Genomic DNA, 25,547 nt, shown 5'->3' with positions numbered 1-25,547 from the left:
TTTTTGCTAAATTAGCTGACTGTAGTCTTCTTTTTTAGACGTTTTTTACTAATGAATTGTTTAATTACATACTAAAAGAAAAGTTGTGTCTATTTCACTTACCTTAAAAGTGCTTCAAAATAATATATTTTTTTACGAAGTAAAAATATTAATTTTAACTAGCAATGAATCTACAAATGTCAATCTGACGTGCTTTTGCCTGACACTTCAGTTGTCAAATATTCCAATTTGTTGAATTTGTATTTACAAATGTGTGCCACTGTTAACTGTTGTGTATGAGTGTATTCTACAGGTTTTTTCTGTTTATTGTTGTTTACACATCCTTAATATAAAAGTCTTATGTATCGGATTTATGTAAAATATTGATTTAAAATTAACGTATAACTATATAAATTGTGATAAAATTTAAATTCTTACGAAACTAGTGCTGTGTCCTTTTAATTTAATCCAATCTTCTCACCAGCAAAGAGGTATGTATATGTAGTATGTACTTATTACATCGAATATAATGTGTTCTTTTGCATTCAAGGAAGTTTGCGGTAATATAGTTTCACTTGCGAAATCTTGAATTGTTTTATTGGACCGAAACAATTTTTTTTTTGTTTACCCGCGACCGATTCATTTTATTACATCGTTAATCTTTATTTCTTTGTACATCTTCATGTATTGTAAGTTTGATTTACAATGTATTTTTTACATTATTTAATTATTTTATCACGAAGAGGATGTTTTGTTTATCGATCTTAAAATAGATTCGAATGTATGTAACTGCCCACAAATTGCACGGTAACAGGTTCATTCACTTTATCGCAAATATTAACTTTCTATTTTTAGTTGAAAATTATAATTTTATTATTTTGTATCATATTGAATGAAACTTACAAGGTAAGTGTTAGTTGAAAAACATATTTTTCTGTCTTTAAAATGAAAAATTAAGAGCAAGGCAAAGGCTACCCGCTCTTGCGGGTAAGATTTTGATCTTATTCCACTGTGCTGCTTCACAATAAGATCATTTTCTATACCAAGCATAAAGGTTATCTGGTATACCACTCCCCAGTCTACCGTCTCGTGTCCGGACAGGCTTTTACGAGTCAATTACACTAACTCAAACGCTATTATGTATTTATCTTTGTCTGTATATATAAAAACATGACTTATGTTGATCTTTACTAAGTGCTACTTCACTTAAAGGACAAGTTATATTGATAATTAAATATAAAAAAGAGAATTATTATTATAGGGAATGTTCATTGCATTGCAGTTTTTTTGGTCATATTGACTTAAATATTAAAACTTTATGACATTTTGAAATTGATCAAAATGCATCAAAAATAAAAAATACTATGATGAACAATTAAAATTTAATGTTTATTAAACAAACAAAATCTAAAGCTACTGGTTCTTAGATTTTCCATTCTACCAGGAAGAACTGAAAAGAAACTCATTTCCAATAATTAAATTACATAGAAATGTTAATTATTACTTATTATTATCGGTAGAAAATCAAAGCAATTGAGAAATTAAATGTTAATTACTTTCAACTAAAGTATAATTCATAGCCATAGCATTTACTAACAAACCAGATGCTGTTGCCTCTAATTTGGTTACTTTAAATCCTATCCAGAGTTCAGAGATATTGTGGATGCGTATAGATGAATAAATTATATGTACTACTAAAGTCCTGTTAATTCACATTTACGCTTTAATATAACGACAACAGGTTTCCAGGATATATAAATAGTAAAAGCATTCATGTAAGTAAATGTAACCGAGACCAATTGGTTAGGATATGTGAATCTTATATGAATACCAGTTTTCGCCTGCGGCCTCGCCCGTGGATCGTAGGTTGTAGGTATAAAGAAGTATATTTCCTGCATTAGGATTCAAGCTTTGTTCATAACAAATTACAGCAAATTTTATCCTGTGGCTTAGCCGAGACGTAATAGAAAGAGTTTATTTTATAATATTACTATAGAAGCGTAGATGGTTTATTTGAATACAATACAGAAATAAATAATTTAATAAGTGTTCATTGTAAGTATTGTGACATGTATAATGAGACCAGGTTATTTAAAACTTAATTTTATTTTATTCTTTTGCTCAGCGGTGAAGCATCATAAGTCACAGGTGAAATTCAGTCACATGTGTATCATCAACCGCATCGAAGGAGCTTTGTGACATTCCAAATCTTACACTTAAGAGGAGAGTAGGTTTTTACCAGCAGTGGGATATTAAAGGGCTGTTTCTTTATTTAATTTTAGTTACTTTAATAGTGATTACCTGATTGTTAAATCCTATGCATTGCTGACAAGAATTGATGGTGTCAAAAGTAGTTTCTTATAGCGCCAGAGTCATAGACAATATTATAAAATAATAATAAATGTACAAGGAATTGGCTTAGTTGCCATTTCGCACAGTTTGTGATTAGAGCCGGCATGACAAGGCTAGATAACTAAGCTCTTGGAGAACTTTTGTGAATTGAATTTAAAGATATGTATCAAATTGCCATTACGTTCTCAAGAATTTGCAAGAAACTCAGCAGTTTATCTTTAGTTTATGGCAGCCGGCAAACCCGGCAGTTGTTTATGGCCCTAAAAATAAATCTTTGTAAAATATAATGTAAAATAATAGTGACATATGTTACTCTATGAAATATTAGCTTTGTCTTAATGGAAGTTTTGTTAAATTCGGTACAGCCATTTCAAACAGTCAACATTTATACGTATTTGTTTAGTTATGTCAAACAGACATTTTGATTTTAACATTTATGTATTAAAATGAATCTAAAAATATATCAATATGGTCTTAAATCATTATAATAAATTTTTGTGTAATTTTTGAATCATAAAGAATAAGGCCGCCAATTTTAACTGCAAAGTTCGTAAAACCATCAACAGTACCGACTACAGAAGAATCAATACAAATATTATATAGATTCTTCTGCAGTCGACTTCAATGCCAGAAGATAAATGGACTTCGTTCTTGAATTGATATGATATCATTGGTTCTAAATATTGCGTGATATTCTTTTGTGGTTCGTGAAAAAAAAGGGGTTTTTACCGTCGGCGAAGTTGTTTTCAGGACTTTGGAACTAGAATTAAGGTGAATACATATTTAAGTCTAATTGTGTTGTGTTAAAAATAAAGATGGGTATATATATATTTATTAAGACTGTTTCTAGTGTAGTAGGTATTTAGGAAATCACATGGAGTAGGTATATAAACAGTGCCGCAGTACAGCGTAGTACTTTGAAACATTATCAAAATTAGAGATTAGAGAATATCGATACACAATTTTAAATAAATAAAATGATTCATTCATAGCAGTTTTTTTTCTCTTAGTCTATGCTAATATTATAAATGTGAAAGTAACTCTGACTTATATATAATTGTATTTAGCTAACATTAATGTATTTTTAGATGTTGAATAAGAGTAACTACTGAGTTTCTTTTCGGTTCTTCTCGGTAGAATCTACATTCCGAACCGGTTGAAGCTTTACTTTAAAAAGTTTGTTAAATGACGATTCAAAAGTGCTTGTAAAAGCCTACTTGAATAAAGTGTATTTTGATTTGATTTCATTTGTTATTCTTTCATGGCGAAACCACTGAACCGAATTTCAGAATTTCATGAAATTGGTATGAAGCAAGGTTGAACTTCAAGAAAGGACAAAGACAACTATAGCCTATTCCAATGGAAGTAGGAAAAAAGATAAACAAACCTTCGATTTACGTATTTGATGCGATTTGCTAATAAGTCAGCTATGTTGTGAATTACTAAGAGCTTATGATTAATAATATCTTTATTTATACAACATTATTAAACTTAACTATTTATTTCCTCTTTAATTTTTAATAACAGTTTCGTCGACGTTCAGAACGCCATTTTTTACGCCATAGTGAATACCATAGATTAATCAAGCTCTCAAGCGATGATATCGCTTCAATTTGCTGTCAAATGTTTTTTATTTGGCTGTTATCCTGTTGTGGTTGGAATTGAGTATAGTTATTTATATTATAGAAGATAATAATTGTATATGTACGATTATTATCTTTACATATGCTATTTGAGTCTAGAGTAAATATATAATTTTCTTATTGTATGTGTTGAGCGAATATCCACTTCTTTTTGACTTCAAAAAGGAGTTTCAGTTCTCTCTCAGGAGTTCTCAGTTTAGGTGTTTATATACTTTTGCATATTTGCTCGAAAGAGGTTTGTGAGTTGTATTCTGAAATGGTCCTATTTAAATTTCGCAAAGATCTGATGATGACTTTCGTTTATCAGTGGCGATTGCTGCTATAATATAGCAATGTGCTACATTTGTTGCGTATATATCAGAGACCTAAAAGTAATAATAACAATGCGGTTAGGCTTATAATTTTTTATTTAGAGTCAATTTTATGTTTATTTAAATCGTAAGTTGACCCAAATAAAGAAAGCCTGTATAAGAATATTTATATCTCCACAGACATGTTGTTTGTGCCTTTGGTGTATCTTGTCTTTTTAATTTGAATTTTTTCTTAAATTTAGTGTGCTTGCTTGTTTTTATGACCGGGGAGCATCACAAATAAGTATTAGGATTTTTTTTCATTTTATAAATGTAAAATTTATATGATATATAAATATGAGTTTGAATATCTTCTTGAAAGGTTGTTATTTGTCTGAATGGGATTTTGGTTTCCTTAGTCTGTTTGGATGGTATTCAGCCAGTCTTTTCATAATTGGAGCATCTATATTATGAATGGCTATTATTAGGGTGTAATCCGGAATCTCTTTGGTAGTCGTCATTTCTGACTTCACCAGTGTTCCCAACGCGTTTTCGCTTGCGTCGTTATAGAATGCGAGGCTTTTCGTGAGACACGATATTCTAACAACTGCATTGCACTAAGTGTATCCCCACTTAGTGCAATTGTAGCTTTAATCAACGAATACTCCATTGAAGCGGTTCGGTTGTATTAAAAAACTACTCGTTTCTCTTACCGATAGTAACTATCTACTTGAGGTTTATTGAAGCGCTCATTTTTATACGTTTACTTCACTGTCCGTTATTAGTGGCAAGACAAAGGTAGCTTTTGAATTACGCCTGATAGATAATTCTACTAACCGTAAGCTAAATGGATCTTTTCAAATCTCTCAACAAGATGTTTCATATTGTCACCTATTACAATATAAGGTTCTACAATTTGTGACCCACAGGCGAGGAGACATTCCCAAAATATATAGCCATCATCAAATTTAATCTCAGAATATTTGCGGCTCTGTAGGTACGAGAAAATACCTATTGATTTTGCTTAAGTTAGATTGTTCTGTTGACGAACCAGCTTCTGATTTAGAGATGTGAAGCTTCGAAGATGAATATGAAGAGATACACATATTATAACCTTCAATATTGACATGCAACCTGAACGAATAATTATTTATTCAAGTAGTCTTTCAAATGTTCTCTGATATCTCATCGGTTTGGAACGTAGATTCTACCGGTCTTTTTTTTTAATATGAATTTTTAAGTTACAAAATCAAAATGTACTTTATTCAAGTAGGCTTTTATAAACTTTTGAATCGTCATTTTACAAAACTATATGTAATATAGTTATAAAGCTATTATATATAAAGCTATCAATGGTTCGGAATTGAGATTGTACCGAGAAGAATCGGCAAGAAACTCAGTCAACAAACTCAACACTTTTTCCAACATTTGAGATACATTATGTTACTTAAATAAAATATATACAACATATCCTGCCTGAAAATCAACAAGAATTAGATTCCTTTTTTCTGTTATCTATGTAATCTTGTGTTGAATAGTATGCTTTATTTATTAATGTTTTATGTAACGAATTATTTAAATTTATGTACCTGCGGAATTTATATTAATAATTTGTAAAGTATGTTGGGAATCAAGGATCGCAAATGATGCACTGGTCGCATAGGTACTATCTGTTAACGCAACGATTTCCCTGAGGTTATCACGAGTCAGTGTAACCTCGGTCTCTGTTCCTTTAGGCGATTCTATTTTGTTTGTTATTCTCTTACAAATAATTATAAATGCAATCTAAACAGAATACTAGTTGTCGCCTACAGCTTCCCTTTCGTTCTAAGAGTTTATCGTAAGGTGTTAGGTTAGGTTAGTTCTTAGCTTTAGTTAGCTTCTTTGGGCTTCAGGCTTGTTTAATATCATACACATAACATTAACAGCCTGTAAATTTCCCACGGCTGGGCTAAGGCCTCTTCTCCCTTTGAGGAAATGGTTTGGAGCACAATGAAGCACGCTGCTCCAATGCGGGTTGTTGGATAGACGTGTGACAGAATTACGTTGAAATTAGACACATATAGGTTTCCTCACGATGTTTGCCTAGGTTTGACGCGCAATCATCGGTTAAGATGCACGCGCTATAACCACTGGGCCAATTCGGCTCTTGTTTGTTTGTTTAATATCAAATTTCATCAAATATAGTTCTGTAGCTGTGAAAGCGTAACAGATAGACAGAGTTTATTTCGCATTTATAATATTTGTATAGATTTACAGATAACACAATACAATTATGTCGACAATAAAGCGTGAAGTTCGTGTTCATTGATTTCCGTATACGTCATGAAAATTTAGTAGTTTATAATACAGAGTTTCTTGCTGGTTCCTCAATATAGACTGGGACGATCTTTGACGTGACCATTCTAAAGTTGGTATACGAGCCTACTTGAGTTCAAATTAGTTTGACCTTGAATAAATAAAACAGTTTTTTTTTTTTTATTGCATCGGTTGGCGGGCGAGCATATGGGCCACCTGATGGTAAGTGGTCACCACCGCCCATAGACAAAGGCGCTGTAAGAAATATTAACCATTCCTTACATCATCTATGCGCCACCAACCTCGGGAACTAAGATGTTATGTCCCTTGTGCCTGTGATTACACTGGCTCACTCGCCCTTCTAGGCGGAACACAACAATACAGAGTACTGTTATTTGGTGGTAGAATATCTAACAAAGCCCTACCACCAAGTGAAACAGGTATTTCTAATTGAAAAATCGTAAGAGACAAATATATTTCTGTGGTGTATAATGTTTATGTTTCACCGAGTGCACAAGATCTTAGAACAGGTATGGTGCAATATATAAATCATATCGAGATATAAAATAAGGTTCAGAAGATTTACAGTTTATCTACTGAGCATACTCTTAAATGCAGTCCAAACAAATGCACATCGATAAATGATATAAGGCCAATATATTATTATAGTTCAAAGTCATATTACAAAGTATGAATACTTGCAGTGATATTTACTTTTAATATAATGTACATATTAATTGTCGTAATTATTTTGATAGAATCAATGACAAATATTGTATATGTTATTATAAACTTGTACACAGCGTTTCCGTTTACGCAAAGTCGTTTTATACATGGTGTAGAAGTTTCACTATGATGTGGATTTAAGTAAAGGTTGCATCTCAATGTATACTCGATAATGTAACTCATTGTCTTAAAAATATAAATGATTTTAATATGATTTGTAATTAACTTATAAGTAGTCGTTTCATTCCCAGAAAACGGTAAAAAAAAACAACCTGCTATTACGGGTAGAAAAAAAAGTTGAGTTTGAGAGAAAATGTCGAATTTATTAGTAATCTATAATATGTGTTGTACGCAGCGTGGATAGGCCCCACAAGGTGGTCCGGCGACCCGGTGGAAGTCGCGGGAAGCCGCTGGTTGCGGGCTGTACAAGACCGGTGATCTTTGGGGGAGGCCTATGTCCAACAGCGAATGTCCTTTGGCTGAGAGAGAGAATATATGTGTCGTACAACACAAACAGCTATTATTAATTAATGGCTTATAATTAGCCAACCGTTTTAGACAAGCCAATCTGAGCGCGATTTAAAAAAAGAAACATTATTTAGTAGGTGATTCAGCCAAAAACTTTAATTCATAGATTTCCATACTAATGCTAATATTTATAGGTACTTAATACAGATATGACATTTTTTTTTATATACTAAAATTTGACTTACGAGGAATTTAACTAAAGTCGTTTAAAATATTATTTAGATTATAATTAAAACTTCCAGACCTCCATAACCGTACTGTACAGTGAATGAGTTCTTAAGATAATTGGCTTTAAAATAGTTAAATTTACATTAGTACATGATTGAACAAATTTGCTCAAAGTATTATTGAGCATAAAATATTGATTATCCTTTTACAAAAATCCGTTGTTGCCTCTCAGTACGTTATTTGCACACATTTCGTCACGCAAACACTATTGCGTTACTTTGTCCTCGTTGTATTCTTATCGTGTTATTTAAAATTGAAAGCATGACTAATCAGCCGTTAAACGCTGTTAATACGTCTGCGCTAATATTTTAGAACATTATCGAAATTCACCGCAGAACAAGATCGTGATATGTCAGAGTGAGATTCGATATTGTTTATGAAAATTATACAAAATTTCAAGGAAGTGAAATGTTATATATATTAATCTTCTGTACGTGTATATGGAAATGAACGCCTCTTAAAAGTTTGGTCCGATTTTTTATTTTATTTGTTTGGGTTGCTTAAAACGGTCCGAAAGTTAGATGGCGCTGCGATCGGGGATTCAATAAATTTCTTATTTCAACTGGACGTAGTCGGAACGGCTAGTACACATAAAGATATACACTTTTATATAATCTTGTGTCTCAAACTGTGCTAAGTAGTAATTCCTTTACGTGTGTGCTTATATATTACATATAGGAGTGTAAATATGTACATCAATTGCTTCATTACACATTGTGTTGTAGGTCTTTGGAAACTGGTGACTGAATATTATCCTGTATGTTTCATTGCTTAACTAAATTAAAATGTAAATTCAGCAGCTGGACTGGCCTCCTCTCTCTTTGAATAGAAGTAAACTAAATTAGACTAATTAAACGAATAGGCAATTAATTACTCATCGTAGTTTATAAAGAGTCGGCGGTGAGCTTTGTGCAGATACTAACCAATTATAAATCATTCTACCGCTAAACTATGATAAGAGATCAAGTGAATACTATCATAATTTAAAGACGGTGACGAAAATGACCATTTCTTACAATGCATTTATTTTCGACGGTGGGAAAAAACAGGTTCTCTACAAGCTCGCTCGTCCGTTTTCGTGCCAAAATGAAAATGTCGAAAATAGGTATTATTTTTACCGGTCTCTGCAAATAGTAATTTTCACTACCTTACTGCTAGCATGAAAATACATAATTGCTTATTGTTTTCATGTTATATTGGCAACCTATCCTCGTTAGGTATTTCACAACACTCGTGACTCACTGTGACGATGTCATCGTCGTTGAACCCAAACGTGTGTGCGTTCGATGGGAATTTATGTACGAGTCAGAACTTGTTCATAAATAAATTAACGTGCTTAGTTTTGTAAATGTTCAAGCAACATTTCTTATCAGAAAGCGAAACTATATATATACATAAATATGACAACTTTGTTTATTTAAATAGCCTTTTCTTATTATCATTATTATATTGTTATTTTACCTTTGGTTTCTTAAGAGAAACATACACGGGCTCTAGCCAAGCGCTAGTAGGAACTTATTGTAATTTTATGAGTCGTAATTCTTAATCGATGATTCGAGTTCAAACCGGAGGCACGCACCACTAAATTCATGGGCTTAATTAGCCCGCATTGGAACAGCATGGAATGAGCTTCAAAACTTCTCAAGGGGGGAAGAGGCTTCAGTCCAGCAGTGGGAATTTCATAGGCTGTTTTTTACTTCACGGCTTGTTCTTTTGGGAAAATATAAAAGATTTGAAACGTAAATAAATTTTACATAGTGTCAAAGAGGAATAGTTTTGTATCTATAGTAGAGTACTAGTATCTATTAAAAGTAGAGTGTAGTAATTTAGGGAAGCGACGATTTCCTTACAATTTAAATTTTTCGTTTATTTAGCTTAGTTTTTTTAGATACCGCTATTTTATAAATATATTTAAAGCACCGTTTTATAAAAGCGAACAAAACAAAATGAGAAATATTCAAATCGGTTAGGCCGGTTTTGAGTTTTAGCGCGACTAATAACCTCGAATAATATATATAGATTAGTCGGTATCTTCACCGGTTTTAAACCTTACGTTCAATTTAAAAGATTATTATACTTTGGGAAGACCGATGTAAATAAAAAAAAAAAACTAATAAGTGCGTTACTTGTTAATCTAAATACGCCTATCTCATCTGAGCGTCGCATTCAGAGAACTTAGTATATTTTTTATTTTATAACGCAATAAGGAATATAGTCTGAGTGTCTTTTTTAAGGGTTAGTGGATAGGGAGATGATACTTTAGTTTAATGGGCGCTGTGATTGTGAAAAGAGTAACTAATAATTCTTATAATTTTTATATAAGTGCCTTTCATATTATGATTATTATTGTTAACTCTAAATATACTACAGAATGTCTTTATATACAATGTTCTCAGCTTTTTTGTTATTACACAATGCAGACTATGTCCCTGGATTTTAATTTTGTAATATCTTCGAAAATATTTATTTAATTATTTAAATAGTAAAGTGCCATATTGATTGGGCGTGCGGCAGAATTCCATTGCCGACGTTTGTTTATTATTAACTTAAAATTATTTTTATATATTGCGTGAATATATTTATAATAATATAGTTCTAAGAATATATTTTTTTAATGTATTTAGTAGGTCTAGGTAGGTAGACTGGTCATAGATTCAAGACATTTGTAAAAGAATACATTGCTAAAGAAGGCATATTATTCGATACAAGATTATATAGATGATAAAAAGCGTGGAGTTAATGCTTGTTGACTTCCAGACAGGAGACATAACATACATATATAGTTGTATTTAACTAACATGACTGTATTTTTAGATGTTGAAAAAGAGTAACTACTGAGTTTTTTGCCGGTTCTTCTCGGTAGAATCTACATTCCGAACCGGTGGTAGCTTTACTTTAAATAGTTTGTTAAAGTACGATTCAAAAGTGCTTGTAAAAGCCTACTTGAATGAAGTATATTTTGATTTGATTTGACGAAATACAGTCCACTTTTATGGACTTCGTCGTAGGATTATCAAGTATTTATTTATGTATATAAAAAAGAAAAAAGCCTTAAAATGTCTATATGTTTAAATAGACTTCATAGATCAGAGTTGATGTCATGTTAACAATGAAAATATACCTAGATAGCACATGGGCGTGCATGGCGGGCGGAGCGTGGCGGCGCGGCGCGGCTCGCGTGCGTACTCTGCGTGTCCTCCTGCGGGACACTGCTCGTGCGCTGCAAGAGGTGCAAGATATCTTGGCTTATGGTAAGATATCAGATTTGTCTAAATGGGCATTTGAAAACTGATTAATAATTTTTAATTTGAATATTTGAAGAAGAAGAAGAAGAAGATATATATGCTATATACGATATACGATATGCTAATAGCAGTTTGGTTAATTCGTTTTTAGTTATTGACTCTTTGGTTGTAACACGTCATCTGCTTAAATATTAGATTTAATATTTTTATTTATCTAATTAAAGTATAACTATATCGTATATACTTCGTAAATAAGAACAGAAAACTTGTTTTTTTCTGAGCATTTACTTGAGATTTATAATATACTAATTTGAACGTATATTCTTCTAGATCCCGAAATACCTAACATAGTCCAGGGCCTCACGAATCAGGCTTCCCGCCCAACCGCCCTGGTGATCTTGGGATGTTCTCCATCAGCTAGAGCAAGATTACTGAATTGCATATTAGGGAGACGACTCTTGCCCGAGTCATTACCCAGGGGCTGCAGATGGGTTTGTACCATCTTTTAATTAGAAGATATTTAACTTGCATTCATTGTTTCTGGTTAAAAATTACTCTGGAGAGCTGGTTTCTTGTAATGAAATTTAAAGATGTATCTTCAGTCCGAGGAAATCGTCTCCACGAGTGCATTTTCCAGATAAATATCGTTTTACATTCTTGGGGTGCTGATTCCGAATTTAAACTTTAGCACTATGCTTTAAAAATCGCATCATCGCAAAAACATCGATACGTTTTGCTTAACAGACATAAAAACTATGAACTTACCAAAATTCGAAATCAACTCCCCAAAAAATATGTAGAACAATTTTGAGAAATGTTCTACATTTTTTTACCAAAACTTCATTACTGTATCTATTGCATTAAGATCCGGATGATCTTGAATTTGAATCATACAGACCAGTCCATAAAACGTATTCATATTAACTGATATCCTATAAAATATGCCATGATATTATTATTCTATAAAATTTAAATCATCATTTAACAGGAGTCAATTAAATTCAAACCCGAAGAACCCGCAAAAAAACTCAGTGGTATTTTTCCGAAAATCAGTTACATAGATGATTAAATACTAAGAAGATCCCTTTAGTACCCATAACCACTTATCTCTGTTCACTTTTGTTCCAGATCCGTATCCAGTATGGTGCGTCAACGCAAGTACATTTAACGGTGGGCAACTCGGAGTTTGAGCTGGTCGACGAGTTGGAGTGCAGCCGGAAACAATGGGACACTTTGCCATTGCAGGTAGGCAGCATCGTTATTTACAGCTATTTTTTTTATGATATCGGTAGGCGAACGAGCAAATGGGCCAACTGATGGTAAGTGGTCACCACCGCCCATAGACAAGGGCGTTTTAAGAAACATTAATCATTCCTTACATTACCAATGTGCCACCAATTTTGGGAACTAAGATGATACGCCCTGTCCCTTGTGCCTTTAGTTAACAATTGCCTTATTTACTGTGGGTCCTTGTGCCGATCATGGTAAGTTCCACTAACTAATTCTACTGCAATCGATTTTACTTGGTGGTAAGCTTTTGTGCAAGCCGGTCTGGGTAGGTACCGCTCACTCATCATATATTTTAGTATTGATTGGTTCAGGTTTGAAGAGAGAGTGAGCCAGTGTAACTAGAGGCACAAGGGATATCACTTCTAAGTTCCCAGGGTTGGTACCGCATTGGTTATGTAAGACATGGTGACCACTTACCATAAGCTGACCCATATGCTCGCCTGTATACCGATGCCAAAATGTAAAAATTAGCAAGATATGTTTATCATTCATACTTTGTTTGTACTGAAATATTAATTTTACAGGATCTCCTGAGACAGGACAGCGATTTAGGGACAACTCTAGAAGTCGAACTAAACAACTCGTTCCTCAAAGATGGTCTAAAAATAATCGTCCCTCCAGACATAAGCGAAGATCCTGGACCAGCGAATTATTTAACATTAAAACAACTACATTCAGAGTTTTATAACAGACGGGGTACAATTTTAAAGTCATACAGCCCGGTGTATCTTTATGCCTTGGATAATTTCGGTAGGAATGTCTTCAGTGAGAATATAATGCCGAAAATGACCGTCTCTAGGAGCGAGGAAGATTTCTGGTCGACCTTTAACCTGTATTATATGACGAAAGTCAATAATAATGATACTAATATCAAGATAGAGGAGGAGATTGATGAAGTTTGGAAAGAAGGGGATGACTCAGCTGTTTTTAGTTCCGAGGTGATGTAGACATTTCTTTATATTATAGTATTTTTATAAAACGTTTTTGTAAAATGAGACAAAATTGTAAGGAATCATTAAAATATCCCTTTAACTTTTTTTTTCAAATATGATGATTTGGAGACGATGATTTATTTAATTATTTTACTTTTTATTATTTTGAACGGACTGAAAGTTGATTTTTGAACGAAGCATTGTGTGAAAGGGAAGGCAACACCCCGGACGACTAAGTGGTTCTGTGTGATTTCCCCCACCCCAAATTCTTTTAAATATTCAAGTGGTCTATATATATATATCTATAATAAGCCTGTCTGATAGTTTCATGCTTCACTTCCAGAACTGTTTAGATCTCCACCAGATCAAGGAAATCGATGTCAACGCCCAGGTCCTGTTCATTCTCTTCTCGAACAGTGAAGCAGAAGAGAAGAGAAGAAACAATCTCAGTGAGGCGACGGAATCCACTGAGCTGTGTAACAGTGAGGAGTTGCCAGAGTCAGACCGGGGACTGGTTAAGAATAAGGTTTCGAGGTAACTACTTCTATATAGGCTTAATTTCAGTACCAGCAAAATCCGGCAGACGTGGTTCTCCTCCGACGCCTCTATATCACTTTAAAATTAATTTGAAATTAGTCTTAATATGTATACACATACGACGTCGTGGACTAGATATACATAGTAGACAGTATTCGTAGAAAACGCTGTAAACTTTTATAAAAAAATATTTTTCAAAATTGGTCTCCGTGACGGCCATGAGTACTTGCTATTTAGTAATAATAAAATATTAACCATTCCTGACATCACCAATGTGCCAACCTTGGGTTTTAAGATGTTATGTTCCTTGTGCCTGTAGTTACTCTGGCTCATTTACCCTTCAAACTGAAACACAACAGTCCAAAGTATCATATTTTGATGGTAGAATTTGTGATGAGTGGGAGGTACCTACACAGACGTGGTCATACATTTTGGAGATTTTATAGAAAAGACAATGTTTATATATTTATATTAATAGTACATAAGAGGAAGTTTGAAAGTGAACCGAGAAGCTATGTGGAAATCGGCTGTCACGGTATGGGCATGTTACGCGGAGGAATGAGGACGATATTGTGAGGAAGATCTTGAGCATGAATGTGGATGGATATAGAGGAAGGGGACGTGAAAGATGATATGGTTAGAAAATATGTTACTTGTGAGATGATGTGCGACAGAGAAGTATGGAAGAAGAAGACATACTGCGCCGACCCCAAGTAAAATAACCTAACGTGGGATAAGGGCACGAGGATGATGGGCAGGAGGAGAGACTGGTGTGGAACTATTCATACATTATTTTTTTTTGTTTTTAGTACCAGGCAAATAGACCAATCTGAACAAAGCAAGCCTTCAAATAGAAGATTACAAGAGGAACAGACGGCATTTATGAATGAACTCCTGGACCAATGGGAGCTTATATGTAAGAACTAATTTTTCTTCTTCTTCTTAACATACTAAAATTCTACGGACACTTAAGTTATAATCAATTGCGTGGAGCTTGTATTCGTTAGTTTTCTTAAGTATTATAATTTGGTAAACAGAATAACCGTCTACTGAGTACCGTTATTCGCGGTACGGTCTAGAACGAACCAGTGGTTGCTTTATATTTAATTTATTCTTGATGATAAAGCGAATTTTGTTAGTTTTTTTGGGCAAGTGTGGTGGAATAAGCCTCATAACCTTCTTAAGAAGACATGAGATCGTAACCCAGCTGAGGGATGTTTGATTTGGGTTGTGACTTTTTGATTTTTTTAGTAATTGGCAATGCAAAATCTCTTGAATTGCCCCCCTTAAATAATTTATTTTTTATTGTACCGTCTTTATGATATAATTATAAAACAATGTGTTTGCAGCTAATCCCCCTCCAAAACACCACGTCAAAAGCCAATGGTCGATTATAGATGACGTCGAAATATTAAAGAACTCCGAGAGACAAGAAAACGAGCACGGCAAGAAGAAGAAAGAAGTCGATATAGATAGAACTATCAAGAGTAGAAGTTCGTTATTGAATACAGTGATTAAGTTCGCGACTGAATGTTCACAGAGTTACTTGTTGGATCAGTGCACCAAGTTGAGCGAGGTAAGGATATTCTTAGTATCCTCAGGACTCTTTTCATGGCGGTTAATTCCATTAGAGACTAGGCGAACGATCAGTTGTGTTATTTTTCATGGATGTAGGTGGACTGGCAAATGGGCCACCACCGTACATTGTAAGAAGTCAACAACGTCTGATATTGGTGCTGTAAGAATTATTAACCATTATTTAGATATCCAAATCCAATCCACCTTTGGAGTTATGATGTGCCATGACTTGTGTCGGTGGTTACATTGGCTCACTAATAAGTATTGCTGTTTGGTGGTAGAGTATAATATTACAAGTGGTACTTATCCAGACGGGCTCTCAAACAGTCCTACCACCCCAAGTGAAGCTCCTGAGCTCTCTCCAGTTGTTTTGGTTTATCGTTCCATTGGATTATAAGCTTATAGGAATATTGGGGGTACTTGTTGTGTACACAAATTATAATATGTCAGAAGCAGTTCGTAGTCTCACTAGAGATGGCATATTTTTTGAATCGTCACAAGATGGGAAGCGTAGTCTTCCTAAAACCTTTTGTATATAAATTAAATAAGTCCAAATTAGCTTTTAATAATAAAAATAACGCATGAACATCTTATGATTTATACAGTAGTACGTCATCCTTGAGTTCCTTCCCCAAGTCTAAGCGCTTAAGCAATTGTTCTAGATACACGTGAAACTACTGCAGCAGTTCATGCTGGCTTCATTCGACATGGCGCGAGAGCTGCAAATAGTGCCGAAGAAGATCCAGTACGTGGCGCGGCAGGAGCAGCAGCTGTACGAGGTGAGTGGCGCGGCTTCGGCGGACTGCACGTGATAGGTATTTTTGCCAGTAGTTGCGTTTTTGTTTGAGATGACTGAATTTGATATGGGAATTTATTTAAAGTAATTGTATGCGTTATAGAAAACCAAATTCAAAATATAATGTATTCAAGTAGGCACTTTTTTATCGTCATTTTACAATGTTAATGTTAAGTCGGCTTGGAAGGTGGACCTCATTACCTGAAAAAAACCGTTATGAAACTCAGTAATTATACTCAACGAAATTTTGCCACACCCGCATTGGAGCAGCGTGGTAGAGTATGCTTCAAACCGTCTCCTCAAAGGGAGAGGAGGCCTTAGCCCAACAGGCTGTTAAGGTCGAAAGTATACGTGAATCAGAAATCCATCCAAATTTGTCATTTGTCTTACATGTTAAAAATAATTTATTTAGTCATAAACACTAATGGAGTAATCTTTTCGTCCACAGACGATAAGCGAAAAGTTTTCCGAAGGTGATAAGAAACAGGAGCTGTTACAGATAATGCAAGAAGTACTCCAAGAAATGAAGTCAGAAATAAATAACATGGACTGGAGTGTCGATGGTAAGAGAATTATTATACCTGTCGTAGATTCAACCAAGAGCACCGTATATACACATACATAAAACTAGTGGACCGTGTTTTGTAACTAATTTCATGTGGTTTACAAGAAACGGTCGATTCGTTTTATGTATGTTTTCCATTAGATAATGTATCAAAAACTACAGGCATCTTAGTACTTCAGCGAAATGTTTGAAAAAATTTATTTAATCAATTTTTAGCCTACAGATATAATCAAATAGAAACAATTTGTATTTACGAGATGTTGCTCGACAACTGGCGCTGGTATAGTACAGTTTAATAAGAAAATTTATGTCTCGGAATGTCTTATCGATTTTCTGTGACTTATCCAAGGCCTTTGATTGTGTCCAACAAGAAACTTTGGTCAGGAAACTTTATCACTACGTAATTAGATAAAGGCATTCTCTAATTCCGCTCGACATTCTGACTTCTTATCTTAACAATAGAATTGAGAGGGTAACGTTTGAAGAAAAAGGTCTCCTGGGGTCTCACTTTGTAAAGGGATCCCTCAAGGATCAATCCTTGGAATTTTTCTATTCCTCATATACATAAATGACTTGCCCTTTCTTGTACGGAACAAACATGATATAGAATAGTTTCCTGATGATAATCGTTTTATATTATTAATAAAGCTTTTAAAATTAATAGAAAGCAGGTCCAGTATGACGATGTAAACAACGATATCACTGTTATAGTACACTGGTAAATAGTAAATAAATAATCTTAAATAATAAAAAAAAAATATTGTTAAATCTCTTTCTCGAAACGAATACCGTGCCCCAGGAAGGATGTATTAGCTTTGCGAAGTCAGAAACTAGGCGCTATAGATTCACGAGGAGACCCTGACGATATAAAGCTGTTCCAGACCAGCCGCGGCACCAGGAGCGGCAGCGCGCGCTGTCCCACTCCGTGCTGTACACGCGGCGCGCGGCGGGCGCGGGCGGGGGCGCGGGCGGGGGCGGGGGCGGGGGCGAGGACGCGGCGGAGGAGGCGGCGGAGTACGACGCCTGCAACTTGGACGACTACGAGATCATCGACTCCGCCGACGAGAGCCTGTGCTGCAGCGAGGCCTTCGACACCTCGACGGTCAATTCCGACTCTGTAAGTATGAGCAGGGCGTCCAAAGAGTACATGGAGTGACGATATCCGCCTAACCCTGGGACCGTTTTGGACTAGAGTCGCGGAGGATCGAGCTCAATGGAGAGAGCTGGAGGAGCCCTATGCCAAGAGGCACGCCGAACTGCGTGACATATTATAAATAAATAAATAAATATTGTATTGTTTGGTATTTGTACTGTGGTTCGGAATAAAAGGGCTTTAATAAAAATAAAAATAATAATAATAAAGTATGAAAGACTGACTTCTCTTTTTAGAAAGTCTTTTCCATTTGTATAGAATGCAAGTCTTAGGACTAGGCATTGTGAATTCGTGCTTCATTTTGTTAATGACATTTTAGGTTTTTTTATTTTTACTTTAAACAGGCAGACTGATAAATAGGCAACTCGATGGTAAGTGGTCGCCTACACCAGTAGAATTTAGCCCGGTAAAAAATTTTAAAAAGCCTTTATAACAGGAAACGAAGATGTTATATCCCTATTGTATCTTGTAAACTGGAACATAGCTATATTAAGTCTTGCTGCTTGGAGGCTCAATTAATGATGAAAGAGTGCTTTTACCCAAATCACAAAGCAGCACACGGCACAAATCCCTACAGATCTATTCACTCAGTTTATAATTTAAACGCCCCCCCCCCCCGCAGCTCGCCCGCGCGCAGAGCGAGGCGGCGTTCCCGCCGTGCGCCGGCGTGTCGACGCGGCAGGCCTCGCTCGACGTGCAGCGCACGGGTGACTTCTATTGTTTATTCTGAGTCGATGCTCCGCGCCCCGGGTACACGGCGCGAACGTTTACGTGTGGATAACGCACAAAATTGACGCCCTACTACCTGCGAAAACTATCTAATGAACATGGTGTCTAGCCTGTATCCGTGTCTTCACTAGTACTTTAATGACAGAACTGAAATATATTTACTTCGCAAGTATTGAACCGACTGTGCGCCAAAACGTCGCTTTTCTCATTCCAATCACTGAGAAGTGATTTTAGTTTCGTACGTATGAACAATTGGTTACTGCGCGGCATTCGCACGAAAAATTTCGCGCTGTGTACCCGTAGCCTAAACTTAGCTAAATATTTTTAATATGTAATGCTGACCTTAAAATATTTGAAAAAAAAGAAATCGATCTGATAGCGCCAATTTATTCTATATAATAAATTGAACATTTTGATTTTTTTTTGTTTGCAGTTCTGTCGAAGTTAAGTCGGAAGATCAGCCTGAAGCTGGTCAACTTTGTCGACTGTCTCAAGGACACATATTTTGGAACTCTACAACGGTACATATGTTCATTAAAATAATTATAATAAAATGCAAAAAAAAAATAAAATCTAGCAGTCATTCTCAATAGAGGCGAACTACGCAACTCACGCAACTACGCAAGGGGATATCAACGTCCACAATTATATGCGTAAACGTCTCCACCTATTTTTACACTCATAGTCCAATGGGACGTGAATTGAGAAAAAATAGGTTCGTGTAACACCTCCAATATACTAAAACAAGTCGAAAAACTACTAATGATTTCCCTGTAAAAAAACCCACATTTATTTGGGTCGAGACGGGAACTCGATTAGCAATACGAGTTAGCCAAGAGGTGTCCCCGCCTCCCCGCAGCTGCCTGGAGTCGCTGGAGGGCTGGTGCCGGCGCGAGCTGGGCGGGCGGCCGGCCAGCGAGGCCATGCGGCAGCTGCTGGCCGTGGCGCGCCAGGTGGACCTGACGCCGTGCGCCTCGTTCTCGCTGCTGACGGAGCTGCTGGACTCGCTGCGGCGCCTGCTGAGCCGCCTGCGCCGCGCGGGCGCGCGCGCCGACTCGTGCTGCGCGCTCAGCGCCGCGTGGCGCCGCCGCGCCGCGCTGCACTGCGCCGCCTCGCTGGGCCCGCAGCGCCTCGCGCGCCTCATCTCGCTGCAGGTTCGCCGTCGCCTTCGCCGAGCCTTACCTGTCGCATTCCACCCTCGCGAGGGGGGCCCGTGTCGTTCCCCGGGACTCAGACTGTCTCCGTACCAAATTTCATCGCATTCGCATTTAGAATATCAGTATAGCTTATCATACAAGTGTCGATGCAACAAACACCTTTATATAAAAATATTGACGATACCAATGTTATAAGTTGCAAGCTGTGGTCCAAAATAATGATTTTTAAACAAAAAAATATTATTCCCAAGAAAGTCATATAATTGAAAATTAAATGTACAGATTTTGGAAAGACTGAGCGTCGCGCACGAGCGATACCAGTCGGCGCTCGCGTCGCTCGAGACCGCTTTAGCGAGCCGGTTACATCACACGGAAGATATCAAGCTAGCTATAAGGAAAAAGTAAATAAAATATATATTCAATATGAAAACGTATCTTTTGACCACATTAAAGCCTCAGAAACATTTACAAGCTTTATATCGAATTAAATATATTTTTAGCTATTATTTACTAAGCTAAACATTACCAGATGATTTTTTCATTTATCAATATAAATATTTTAGATATGCACCAGCGTTTGCGCGTTTATGTCTGGAGAGCACATCCATGTGTGATCTCTTAATGTACGGAACGCCGGAGCTCGGTCGTGAGATTGGTGAGTTTTGTTTTTGTGATACGCAATAATTATGTCATTATTATTTTACACTTTGACACCTAAGTAAGAATCAAATCATTTCTTGAATATATATACAAATGCCTAGTATTGGATAAAATTCTAAAACTGATATTTTCCTCAAGTTATTAGGGTTTAGACTACAGTTCACTTATATCCGGCTCAAAGGACCATTTGTTAACTAAAGATGATAAAAACGTTTACACGAAAATAAACAAAATATACTATTCACGTAATTATTTATCATCTGAATGAATTTCTACTAAATGCGCTTTCTGCAGCCCGCATTAAAGCGGTGTGGTTAAATAAGATCCAAACGTTCACCTCAAGAGGCCTCTAACTAGTTGTGAGACATTTACATACTGTTTCCTTACCTAAGATTATGTGCTTAGTGATGCCTGCAGATCTTTTGTGTCGTTAAAAATACCAGCGTGATGAAGCCAAGTGGCACTGCCCGTCGCAGGTCGCGGTCAGTACGGCGTCGTGTACTCGGTGCGCGGCGCGTGGGCGGGACACAGCCCGGCCGCCGTCAAGTCCGTGCTGCCGGCCGACGAGCGCCACTACCACGAACTGGCGATGGAGTTCTTCTACACGAGGCGAGTTCGCGTGCTTCATGAATGGATTGTATATCTTTTACATCGGTTAAGACGTGGAGCACAGTATAAAATTATACATTATGTATATGATAGGACTAATCGACGTTTCTTACGTCAATAGCTATATAACTGACGTTAAAATAATAGCGGAATCACTGCGCGCCCGCAGGAGCATCCCGGCGCACCCGCGCATCGTGCGGCTGCTGGGCTCGCTCGTGCAGCGCGGCGGCGGGGGGGGCGGCGGGGGCGCGCCCGGCGTGCTGCTGGTGTCGCAGCGCCGCGCGCGCGACCTGCACGCCGCCGTGCGCGCCGGCCTGTCCTTCGCGCAGCGCATGCGCATCGCGTGCGACATCGTGGAGGGTGCGTGTGCGGGGGAGGGGGCGGGGTCGTTATTTGCTTCCGTGACGACATGGCGCGTGCCCCGCAGGCATCCGCTACCTGCACTCGCTGGGGCTGGTGCACCGCGACGTGAAGCTGAAGAACGTGCTGCTGGACGAGCGCTCCCGCGCGGCGCTGTCGGACCTGGGCTTCTGCGCGGCCGAGGCGCTGCTGTCGGGCTCGCTGGTGGGCACGCCCGTGCACATGGCGCCCGAGCTGCTGGGCGGCCTGTACCGCGCCGCCGTCGACGTGTACGCCTTCGGGATCCTGTTCTGGTACGCCGCTGAGGGTTACGATGTCCTGTTATCCGAGTTAGTCAAATCCGTCCATCCGTCCTGAAGCCGACACCTGTTGTGAGTCGATCGACGCGCTGTTGTGCTATAAAGTCATAACTTCGTCCACCCGACGTGCGTTCTTAACCTATTTAGGCTAATTTCATACGTAACATGTGCTGTAGATACCGGTAGTGGTGTATCACACTGCATCGGTCCGTGTACTTTTGATTGCAATGTTTTTGTGAATATGCCGATGGTGTTTCAAATAAATAAATAAATCACATACTTTAATTCATCTACATAAATAATAAAACGAATAGTCGTAATCTTCATGAAATTTTAATTGATTTTTTTTATTCACACACACTAACAGGTGAAGTTGATTAGATTTTTTTAATAAATAAATGTATATAACAAAGAAACTAGCGCCATCTCAAACCCAACCATAGTACTTAGTTAATCCTTTCGTCACTAGACGGTGCTTTACGGTAAGCGACCAAAGCTGAATCGCGCTGGCAAGATTCGCTCACAAATAATGACCTCCTCGGTGTGCTTAAATATTTGTATCGAGTCTTAGGGATCTTCATAGCTGCAAGATAGTGCTTCCACACCTGCTGGGACATTATTTGAAGGCTTTCTAAGATAATAATCGCTTCTAGATACGAGTGCTACCGGCTACTTCCACCTGGTGGGATAGTTTGCTGGCTTCGTACTTGGAGGTGCATTCGCCTACTTGTTAAGTGTAACCTTCCATACATTGGAAATAAACCGTATTGTAAGAGCAATTAGTGTTGTTTTCCCAAAGAGTATCCTCCACCAGACATCACCCCATTACAATGTGACTTAATTTTGGCACCTCGTTTGCAGGTACTTGTGTGCCGGGAATATCAAACTGCCGTCCGCTTTTGAATCATTCCAAAACAAAGAACAGCTGTGGAGTAAAGTGAAGAGAGGTAAACTTTATCAATATCGCATTTTAAATAAAAAATAAAGTAATATCCCATGATTTTTTTAAGTGAAATAATAGCATCTTTCGACCGCTGTGTAGTTATACCTACATCAAATTCGCTTCGAAGTACAAACCACATTTAATAATTAAAAGTAATGGTAAACCCATTGAAGGTTCAATGGGATTACCTTTAAAGGAAAGCCTTAATATCGATTCCTATATACACATACATAGAAAGAAAAAAAAACCAACTTTGGTACAAATTTTCATTCCCAATTTAACCCTTGGGTGATGAATTTTCTCAAAAAATTCATCATCCATTTCTCCTTAGAAGATGAATTGTAAATTTACTTTCTTAGTGCTTACCTAGATTTTATAAGGAATTCCTGTGAAAGATTTAATCTTATAATACTAACCGGTGTAGGTTTTGCGTTGTATGTCTGTAAGTCATACAATTTTATTAAGTAGGTATCTATTAGCTAAAAATTAACTTATTTTAAGAATCATGTCATAATAAGAAAATTTATGTTTCTGCACTAGGTCTCCGCCCGGAACGCCTCCCTCACTTCTCGGACGAGTGCTGGGAGGTGATGGAGTCGTGCTGGGCCTCCGAGCCCTCACAGCGAGCTCTGCTCGGAGACGTACAGCCGAAGCTGGAGGCCATCCTGCAGCGAGCGTTGGACGAGGACAAGGGGCACGTGACATACGAACACACGGACTACAAGTCGGATGACAGTCTCGAAATGACCGGCTTGGATGAGAAGTGGGAAAATAGATGCTAGTACATTGTGATAAGGAACTGAATAGCATAATAATAAATGATACTTATTCTCCAGTTTATATCGAAGTTTTGTGATAACGTAAGTTAATATCAATGTAATATATACAAGGATAAACGAAGCAATCTCTCTATAGTAAATTCAAACTTAGTGTAAAATGAGAGTTCATAAAATACATGATAACAATTTTAACCTTATAAAGGAAAAAAAACACCCAACTGTCCTGAATGAATGAATTAACTACTTTAAAGGCAGTGTCAGTGTCACTCACTGTAAGGATTCCTACGATAGTGTACATCCAAATATGTTCAGACATTTAAAACTAATTGTGGAATAAAAAACTTACATACACATATGTCAGATATTTCTGGCAGTCGTGTAGTAAAAGAGGTATTTCCTTAGTGTTTTGTTCATAAAGTCTATTAAACTTCACGGGACCGGAAATGTCGCTTTTTAAGACTGGATCCAAAATGCAACGTGTTTAAATGCGTTTATGATACAAGCTTAAAGTGTATACAATCTATTCTTACTTGATTTTAGCAATTGTTTTAGTTTTAACGATTACAATTTTGATTGATTGCACTATTTCAAGAACTTTCAAGTCAAAAAGATATTGCTAACTAGTGGCTAAAACAAGAAAAGGTAAATTTATTCAAAATTGTTTTGTCTAAATAGTTAGGAGTAGTTTAAAATTATTAATTGAAGTAAAACTTCGTTTGGGTGCGATACAGGGAAAAATTTAAAGTTTAATTTGAGTGCACTGTTTCATGTGTGACGTTTAACTTAATCGATTTAATTTTTATATCTGTCTATTAAAATTTAAGGGAATATTTAAAATAATGTAAAATTATCATATTAAAGTCGTAACATTGATATCGTTATGACAAATACTTTGATAATTGCGAGATAAACTATTTTTGACTTCAATCTAACTGCTCATTGGTCAGTGCATAATAATGAAGTTATATTCGACCAATGAGCGTTCAATATTTAGTTTAATCTTCATTTCCGAAACTGGGTGTTAGTATTTTAGACAACATTCTGGCCTATATAAAATAAATGAGCTATTATCAATATAAAAATTATGTATGATCTTATGAATGACAAATCAAAATCGAATACATAAATTAACTTTACTTCCAAAGAATGTCCTTCAGAGCTTTTCACCTCAGGACTGTAAAAAAATTCAAAGTTTATTTTTAAAACCATTGCAACTTAGGTCTTTGTCAGTGCAAAATCTCAAAAAAAAAAAATCCAACCATGTTGTCATAACCCGCTGGTGAATCTTAATGTACTTCTTCCTTACCTCAAATTGCGATGGATTCATATTCAGAATAATAATATACCATCTACCAAGAATCAATACTCAACTTCAAGTGAACAATAAACGTGCCTTATACTGCATTAGATATCGAATAATTTGTAAGATTTTTCATTATTAATTACAAAAAAAATATTCAAGGTCGACTTATTAAGTAAATTAATTGCTATATACGCGACTTGATTTTTGTTGAACAACTGCAAAACTTCAAGCGATTTGATTCTTAATTCTCAAACAAATAGGTGCAACAAAAATCGGTTCAATAAAATTCATTTAACTCATGTTGAACCAGTATATACACATCAACTTTATGTCAACTAAAATCTATCTGTACGAGCCCGTTTATACTTATTTCCCGCTAAAATATCTGTCATCAAAGGGTTATGTAATTGTTTTAAAATTCGAACGTTTAGTTTTTTTTTTAATCTGTAAGTTAAGATTATACTCGAATTATTCTTTTAAATTTGTTTTATCTGTGATTGATAATTATAAAAATGTCCATTATCTTATGCATTATTTTTATTTATTATGAAAAATTAAATTTTTTGAT

General features: G+C 36.3%; 1 protein-coding gene across 2 annotated transcripts; it reads left to right on the top strand.

The window, feature by feature from the left end:
• The first annotated feature begins 259 nt into the window (after positions 1 to 259).
• Positions 260 to 25,501, top strand: LOC125073666 (dual serine/threonine and tyrosine protein kinase-like). Of its 2 annotated transcripts, none has more exons than XM_047684599.1 (21): positions 260 to 470; positions 11,170 to 11,295; positions 11,620 to 11,780; positions 12,418 to 12,534; positions 13,104 to 13,517; positions 13,855 to 14,045; positions 14,858 to 14,964; positions 15,398 to 15,624; positions 16,289 to 16,405; positions 16,871 to 16,985; positions 17,869 to 18,104; positions 18,763 to 18,847; positions 19,303 to 19,390; positions 19,729 to 20,023; positions 20,309 to 20,427; positions 20,590 to 20,681; positions 21,163 to 21,295; positions 21,465 to 21,655; positions 21,723 to 21,948; positions 22,816 to 22,901; positions 23,438 to 25,501. In XM_047684599.1, exons 2-21 carry the CDS (start codon positions 11,187 to 11,189, stop codon positions 23,677 to 23,679), a joined length of 3,351 nt encoding a protein of 1,116 aa, XP_047540555.1. In that variant the 5' UTR covers positions 260 to 470; positions 11,170 to 11,186; the 3' UTR covers positions 23,680 to 25,501. The 2 variants fall into 2 exon arrangements, with proteins under 2 accessions (XP_047540555.1, XP_047540554.1); XM_047684598.1 differs by having other exon boundaries at positions 17,860 to 18,104.
• The last annotated feature ends 46 nt before the right edge of the window (positions 25,502 to 25,547 follow it).

Source organism: Vanessa atalanta, chromosome 25 (genome assembly GCF_905147765.1).
Source record: "Vanessa atalanta chromosome 25, ilVanAtal1.2, whole genome shotgun sequence".
Lineage (NCBI taxonomy): Eukaryota > Metazoa > Arthropoda > Insecta > Lepidoptera > Nymphalidae > Vanessa > Vanessa atalanta.
The sequence above is the reverse complement of the archived record's forward strand: the minus strand, read 5'-3'. Positions and strand labels throughout refer to the sequence as shown.

What these genes read in the sequence shown, in the direction of transcription:
- LOC125073666 (XM_047684598.1), top strand. Translation starts at nt 11,187, where the DNA reads ATGGCGGGCGGAGCGTGGCGGCGCGGCGCGGCTCGCGTGCGTACTCTG. An exon ending in GTTAAGAATAAGGTTTCGAG is followed by an intron (nt 14,046 to 14,857) that starts GTAACTACTTCT and finishes TTTTGTTTTTAG; the next exon opens with TACCAGGCAAATAGACCAAT. An exon ending in CGCGCCTCATCTCGCTGCAG is followed by an intron (nt 20,024 to 20,308) that starts GTTCGCCGTCGC and finishes TTAAATGTACAG; the next exon opens with ATTTTGGAAAGACTGAGCGT.